Genomic DNA, 7,419 nt, shown 5'->3' with positions numbered 1-7,419 from the left:
AAAGAAAAAAAGATTTTAAAGTGTGGTCTCAAGTAAAATATGACAACACAATAATAAAATACATAGCAAATGAAACAATAAATAGTACTCCCTCCATTTCAATTTGTTTGTTTAATTTTAACTTGATACGAAGTTTAAGAAAGTAGAAAATACTTTTGAATCTTGTAGTATTAAATTAAAGATGTGTAAAATGCACCAAAATGTCATTTAAGCTTATGATCTTAAACATGCCATGTGAAAAGTTAAAATTAAGGTATTGCCAAAAAAAAAAAAAAAATTGACATGGATAGAGTAATACTTAACTAATACTACTGATAAGAAGAACACTCGATTACATACTAATCTTCTAGCCTCATCATCGATCAAAGGCACAAATTTCCTGAAATCATATTCCAATTTTTGTTTTCAACATTTGATTTTGCTAAAATTAAATGATAACCAAATTCAAATATCACCTAAGGTTAAAAACTAGGGACACGTTGTAAAAATTGAAGTGCATTAAAATGTAGAGAGAAAAAAGAAATGTTAGGTGGGGGTTTCAAGTGTCACACACGCCATGGGGAAAAGCAAAGGAAAAGCGTGGTCAAACCGCGGAGGTTGAAAATTTCATAGAAAGTCTGTTTTTCTGGTTCCGTTGGAATTCAATTCTACTATACAATACAATACAATAGACGAGAGGCCTGCCTTCTTTTTTGCCTTCTCCTCCACGTCTCATTAACCAAAATAAACCCCATTCTTTCTATATAAATACCCCCTTCTGCCCTTAAACTTCTCTTCTTTCTCTTTTCCTCTCTCACATTTCTAATATTTTCACGTTTCTCTGCAATCCAAGCAAACCCGAATAATAAACAAATTTCCAGTTCCTCGTTCTCTGTGTTTTTCTTCTTCTGGGGTTTCGGTGTTGCCGGAGGTAAGCTGACGTCATCTCATTTTTATATTGTAAAATTCAGTCTTGTTCTTCGAGCTTGTTGGCTCCTTTGAACAATGCTTCTTATCACGCCATTTTGTTGCTATTTTTGAAGGTTTTCAAAAAGAGTACATTTTAGGCATTGACACGTTTCCGTTCATTTCCTGCTTTGTAAATCAGGTACACCTTTTTCCTACTTTTTTAATTTTATTTAATACGTATCTTTAGTCGCATTTCAATCTTCATTCATCCCTAGTCCTGTTTAGAAAATGTCATTAATTACGTTGATATTTGTAGGCGTATTTCATTTTTCATTTTTCATCTTTCTGTTATTAGGAAATATCATTTTAATAATTATTTGATTGTTTTTCGAGCGTTTTTTTTAACCACAAGCTTGTATTTTTGGTAGTTTTTTGTGTTAAGATGTTGTGCCTCTGCTTTCTCTGTTTTCTGCAAAAGTTCATCTTTTTAGTTTTTTTTTTTTTTCTGTTTTTTCTTTTCGCGTTCAAATGTGATGGCTGAAGAAATATTAGGTATTTTGCGATTGAGAGTCATTGAAAATATGTTGCCTAACGAAAGTATTTGTTTATTTATCGTAATTTTTTTTTATTTGAATACTGATGTTAGATATTATATTGTGAATCTGTGGTGCTGCTTCAACCGATTGATAAGTTCGGTTATTTCCGTTTTTTCGCCCAACTTACCATTAGTCGATTATTTTTGTAAAAAAATGGAGCTGTGTGATGTGACGTATTTCATTTATAGATATCATATTCGTGTCAATTTTGTTAAATATCATTGTCAAGCCTCGATAAATTATCGCAGATTCTTCCTATAATAACATGATAAAGACAGGATTTTTCAATACATTTGTAGATCATTTTCATGGTTCTAATGACAGTCAAGGAGAAAATATTATATCCAACTCGCAAAAACATTTCGCCTTCGAAAATAGTATCAAGATAAAAAGGGGTGAAAAAGAAAAGGTTCGAAAGGCAATCTGCTATGTCCAAATGATTCTATTGGTCACAAGTTGGTGTATGAAAGCAAATATAATATGGAGATATATATATATATATATATGTATGTATTTAGCGTGATTCTTGGTTTAATTTCAATGTCATGGTTTTGTTATATTACTAGAAGTTAATAAGAGGGGTCCATTTTTTAATGCCCCACATGCTTCTTTGTAGGACCATAATATGTGGTTGTATCTGCTGGTTTTTGTGGGCTATGGGGAGGTTAACAGTTACCTACTGCCAATTGCCAAATATTTAGCATTTGGACCGGTGTTTAAATTTATTTATGAGACCTCTCAGATAACTTGCTGTTTATTCATTCAAAGGTAATCTGATAATGTTATCTGTTCCATTAATGTTATTGTATTTTAGTTAGTAGTTATGCCTTTTATATGTTCACCGCAACTCATGCAGTATTCCTGCTTTTATGTTAATATGGAATCATCAGAAACCTTGATTTGCTTTTTGTGTATGGTATTGATTGAACTTTAAATAGAATTCTTTCAGTGCTGTTCTCCTTTGCTGCTTTCATTTATGGGTGGAACCTTCTCCCGGTTGTGATTAATTTTATTACGCGAATTGGTTGAATAGTATATTTAAGCTGGGTCAGGCAGAAATGGATTTATGTGGTCTTCATGTTATAAAACTTGTAAACTTCTGTTGCATTCTAGATGCTGCATCCCTTTAACCTTTCATCCGTTAATTACATCTGTGATGTTGAGACATACAGCTGCTTAACGTAAGATTTAATTACATTTTGCAGTTTATTTAAGCTTGACTGACTAGAAGAGGTTAAGAAGCGGGAAGATGTGCAAGTAAGATTCACATTGAATTGTGAATTGTGAATTGTGAATTATGAGTTTGATATTGAATCTTTCCTTCGCTCACTCATTGTGTGGTGATTGTCAGTTTCCAGGGTTCTTTTGCTTGATGGACCATACGCCTGGCTGCAGTGATAAGGTTACTTTGAAGAGGTGGTTTTTCATTGACAAAAGGGTTGGTTAGAGCAGAGTTACTCAAAACCGTGATCAACTGTTTGCATAATTTTAAACTTGGATTCTGCCATAAAAAGATACTGGGCACAATGGACCTGAAATCAAATACATCCCCTGTTGTCACCGATCCTGTCCCAATGTCTCAGTCCAGATTGGGCATCCACTCTGCTTTGATGCCATATTCTCCGGCTGGGCCAACTTTCTCGCCCACACTCTTCCTTACTATCCCAAGGAAGAAGTCGGGAATTCTAGATGATGTTAGATCAAACACTTGGTTAGATGCCATGAAATCGTCATCTCCTACTCATAGAAAGAAAAGTAAGGATTCCAGTGCTGAAATAGCACCAAATGAAAATGATCTTGCCTACCGCATCTGGATGGTAATGTTTATGTTCTTTGCAATCTAATTTAATCAAATGTTCTGCCTGGATCTTACTTCTGGAAGCGTACAAGAGAAGTGTTGTAATATTTTTGTGCTTTTGCAGCTCAAGTATCCCTCAGCACTTTCTTCATTTGAGCAAATCATTAATTATGCAAAAGGCAAAAGAATTGCACTTTTTCTGGACTATGATGGGACTTTATCACCAATTGTAGATGATCCAGATCGAGCTTTCATGTCTGGTGCTGTGAGTATCTTTAACTTTTGAATGGGAGAACATTTCTGCTACACTTGCGGGATTCCTTTTTGACACCAGGTCACTCTTTTTCAGATGCGTTCTGCTGTGAGGAATGTGGCTAAATATCTTCCCACGGCAATTATTAGCGGGAGAAGTCGTGATAAGGTACTTACCAATGCTTTCTTTTAGCTGTGTTTGAACAAGACTTCTTCTTGATGTGTAAATCTTGTCGTTACTATGCTAAAAGCTTTCAAGATTCTCCTCTTATTGGCTGGATATTCTCATCTCCAGGTATATGACTTTGTCGGACTACCTGAACTTTACTACGCTGGTAGTCATGGGATGGATATAATGAGCCCTGTTCGATCCATTTCTGATGACTATAGTTATACTAGATCTACTGACAAGCAGGTAATGATGCTAAAGCTGATCTTTATTGAAGAAATTAGAACATCCAACCATCATTTGTCTTATGAGCTTCTGACATCAATCAACTTCTGTGATCACAGGGCAAGGAAGTTAATCTTTTCCAACCTGCAAGTGAGTTCTTACCAATGATCGATGAGGTATATAAGAGTTTTGTGCTAAAAGATTATTATTGCTATTTGTGGCAATGCTCAGTATAAAACAGTGTTTTCAAAATTTGCCCAAGCAGGTTTTTAGATCTCTTGTTGAGCTCACAAATGACATCACCGGAGCAAAGGTTGAGAACAACAAATTCTGTGTTTCTGTACACTACCGTAATGTAGATGAGAAGGTATGGATTGTTATTTTTGGTTAAAATCAAATCATAGATTGTGTTACTTTTCTCACCGATAAAAAAAGAAGGATTTCAGACTTTTCTTTCTCTGTCATAAGGTTCTTATCCCTTGTATTGTGCTTGCTTAAATTCTTACAGAGTTGGTCAACTATTGGAGAATCTGTTGATGAATTGTTAAGACACTACCCACGCCTGCGATTGACACATGGCCGGAAGGTACACATCTGAGCCTGCTTCTTCACCGCATTTTAGGGGCAGTTGGAAAGTTACTGTCTGGTATATCTTAACTCCTCTAACTAGCTTCTCCATAACCTTCTTCAGGTTTTGGAAGTCAGACCTGTGCTTAACTGGGACAAGGGGAAAGCTGTTGAGTTCTTACTTGAATCGTTGGGTGAGTGAAGTCTTTGACTGCCTTACGGAAGTAGTTACTGAATGCAAACGGTTGAACCGTCCCATTTATATTATATCAAGTTAATAATAAAACTAATATAAGTGCGTAATTTCTTTAGGGTTGAATAACTGTGATGATATTCTTCCCATATACATAGGAGATGATCGGACAGATGAAGATGCATTCAAGGTAAAGTTGAGCAGACCAATAGGAACTTATATAACAGACCCGCTTCCTTCTGGGATCATCAATTATGTTTACTAAATTGTCAAATGCGCGTGTTTTACAGGTTTTGAGAGAGGGAAATAAAGGTTATGGAATCTTAGTATCTTCTGCACCAAAAGAAAGCAGTGCATTCTACACTCTGAGGGATCCATCTGAGGTATGAAAGTGCTTCTTAATCGTATGACCCTCGTTTGATAATTGAATAAAGCTGCTTTGGAAGCCTGTTCTTCCAACGTGATGTGCTTTAGTCCGATCTTTCTTGCTATAAAATTCTGAACAAATTGCATTTCTGTGGTTTTAGGTGATGCAATTCCTCAAGCGCTTGGTATCATGGAAGAAGTCAAGTGCTTGTAGCAATTAACTATTCAATACATATACCCCATTTTGTTGAATTCTTTTCATATGAAAATCTAATGACTGGCGGATGGTTAAGGGAGCAGAGGTGCTTAGTGAGTGACAGGAGTCTAGTTCACTGTTTCTGCTCAGAACTTTTCTTTGTAAATTCCTTTTCGTAATTGCTGCACCAAGGATGCCCTTAGGCCAATTGTATAGTCATCTTCATATTTTATTTTTTATTTTCAAGTGCTATGTTGTTTAACTTTGGCTATCAGTTCTCCCCAAGGGAGAGTGTACCAACAACTGAAATGCTTAATACAAACTGAATTTCTTTATTTAGTAAGTCATGTTCAAGAGTCTTCTTCTTGCCCTACCCCCCTACAAACTCAAAATTGCAAGAGTCTCTGTTAGTTTTGATAGCAAAAGTAGCTATTACGTTTACTTATATGGCTTAGGATCAAACCGATCACTTTTTTGGATTACATTAAGGATCATTTCCATTTGTATATTAAGGACCAAATGGAACCAAAGCCGACCATTTTGATCATTTTCTCAACTTCTCCATATTTTCCTCTGTGAAAATACAGATGTGATTTCATTGAAATTTGTCGCAACTTTCAAAGTGACGTTCTACATTCAAAGGTTAATTGCTAACATGAGGGATTGGTTGTAGCCTTGTGGCTGAAAATTTACCTTCTGTCATAGCTTCACTTAGATGTACTAAAAATCATTAATCCCATCAAAGGCTCTACTCTTTCATCTCCAGTCCCCTACAGTATTTATGGGCTCACATAACCATAACTTATAAGGAAAACAAAAGAAATTGCTTAAACCGGGGGTTAGGAAATTGATTGTGGAAATAACACCAGGTAACTGGTTTTAGGTATTTCCACAAGGTAACCATTTCTAGGGTAGCAACTTAGCTAGTTTTTGGAAAGCATTTGAAGTTTTTGCTACAATTTAAGAAAGCAACAGAGACCCAGGTCAACCTTCTGAACAAGGTCTAGTGTCCTGAAGTTTGTTTTCCCAATTCAAAATCTACAGTGTTGTGAAATTTAGTTGTTTTTTTTTTTTTTGGTCAAACTTCTGATGTCCAAGTTTGGTTAACTGTCCTAATTTTTTTTTCCAGTTCAAACTTCGTGACGCTGTCCTGAAGTTCAGTTTCTTCAGTTAAACTTTAGGACAACTATCATGAGATTCAATTCTAGTGTCCTAAAGTTTCGTCTTTTCAGTTCAGGATTTTGTGTCTGAAGTATCTTCTTTCTGCCTTTTTTTTTTGTTCCGTTTTATGGTCCCAAAATTCTAACTTGATGAGGCAAACAATCCAAAAAATTAAGATGAAGAACAAGACGTATTTTCAAAAATCAAAATTGTTATTGAGACTTGAAATAGGTGACGGAGAATTATGGAATGAAAGACATACAAGAATGGGTATGGTGGAGGATTTTGCCATGGCGTCGTCACAGTTTAACGTGCAACGGTGCAAATTGAGAAAATTGAAGTGTTTGATAAAAAGAAGTAGCAGAAGCACTGTAGCTAAACTGTAATAAATACGAAGCAAACGTTGGTCAAGGCTTAAATAGCGGACCTAACAGTGGTTATTGGTGCACTTCAGCCCAGAAAGATAGGTTCTTAAACTAACTCATTATGTTAGCTTAAATGCCTAACTTTCCCTCTCCAGCCCAGTCCTAAAGGTTCACACCTCTCTTTTAGTGTGCTGCTTGGGCTTTCTTTTACGTGGTAGCAAGTAGGGAAAAGGGTCAAATATGCCCCTCTATTTTAATTTATTAGCTAACTTTGCCCTCCGTTAGCCAAAGTAGTCAAATATACCTCTCTGTTACAAGTTGGGGCCAAATATACTCCTACCGTTAGCAAAGTTTCAAAAATATGTGGTGCCTACGTGGCAATTTAAAAAAAAAACAATATAGAAAATTGATTTTTTTAAAACAAATTTGAAAAAAATGGCTTTTATTAAAAATTTGAAAACTTTTTGTTTTAGTAAAACCCCTTTTTTAAAAATATATTCTTGAAAATTGGATATTTTAGTTAAAAAATATGGAAAATGGTTTTTTTAAAATCTAGAAAACTGTAAAGTTTTATTTTTATTTTTTAAATGTCCTTTTTTTTTTAAATCTGGATTAATTTTTAAAAAATTCAATTTTCCAGATT

General features: G+C 35.1%; 1 protein-coding gene across 6 annotated transcripts; it reads left to right on the top strand.

Annotated features, from left to right (window-relative positions):
* Positions 1-681: 681 nt before the first annotated feature.
* On the top strand, positions 682-5,591 carry LOC132056681 (trehalose-phosphate phosphatase A-like). Of its 6 annotated transcripts, none has more exons than XM_059448977.1 (15): positions 682-910; positions 1,023-1,087; positions 2,101-2,252; positions 2,690-2,741; positions 2,843-3,301; positions 3,407-3,547; positions 3,632-3,703; positions 3,830-3,949; positions 4,048-4,104; positions 4,194-4,295; positions 4,437-4,514; positions 4,620-4,689; positions 4,808-4,878; positions 4,979-5,071; positions 5,216-5,591. In XM_059448977.1, the coding sequence occupies exons 5-15, from the start codon at positions 3,011-3,013 to the stop codon at positions 5,273-5,275; spliced, it is 1,155 nt and encodes a 384-aa protein (XP_059304960.1). In that variant the 5' UTR covers positions 682-910; positions 1,023-1,087; positions 2,101-2,252; positions 2,690-2,741; positions 2,843-3,010; the 3' UTR covers positions 5,276-5,591. The 6 variants fall into 6 exon arrangements, with proteins under 6 accessions (XP_059304960.1, XP_059304956.1, XP_059304958.1 ...); XM_059448973.1 differs by having other exon boundaries at positions 2,836-3,301; XM_059448975.1 differs by lacking the exon at positions 2,101-2,252 and having other exon boundaries at positions 2,700-2,741; positions 2,836-3,301.
* Positions 5,592-7,419: the final 1,828 nt, after the last annotated feature.

The sequence above is a fragment of the Lycium ferocissimum genome, chromosome 5, assembly GCF_029784015.1.
Source record: "Lycium ferocissimum isolate CSIRO_LF1 chromosome 5, AGI_CSIRO_Lferr_CH_V1, whole genome shotgun sequence".
Lineage (NCBI taxonomy): Eukaryota > Viridiplantae > Streptophyta > Magnoliopsida > Solanales > Solanaceae > Lycium > Lycium ferocissimum.
This window is presented reverse-complemented; position numbering and strand designations above follow the sequence as displayed.

Bases quoted from the DNA above. Each gene is read 5' to 3' on its own strand.
- LOC132056681 (XM_059448976.1), top strand. From the start codon at position 3,011: ATGGACCTGAAATCAAATACATCCCCTGTTGTCACCGATCCTGTCCCA. The intron at 3,704-3,829 runs GTACTTACCAAT...TCTCATCTCCAG, and splicing joins GCGGGAGAAGTCGTGATAAG to GTATATGACTTTGTCGGACT. The intron at 4,879-4,978 runs GTAAAGTTGAGC...CGTGTTTTACAG, and splicing joins CAGATGAAGATGCATTCAAG to GTTTTGAGAGAGGGAAATAA.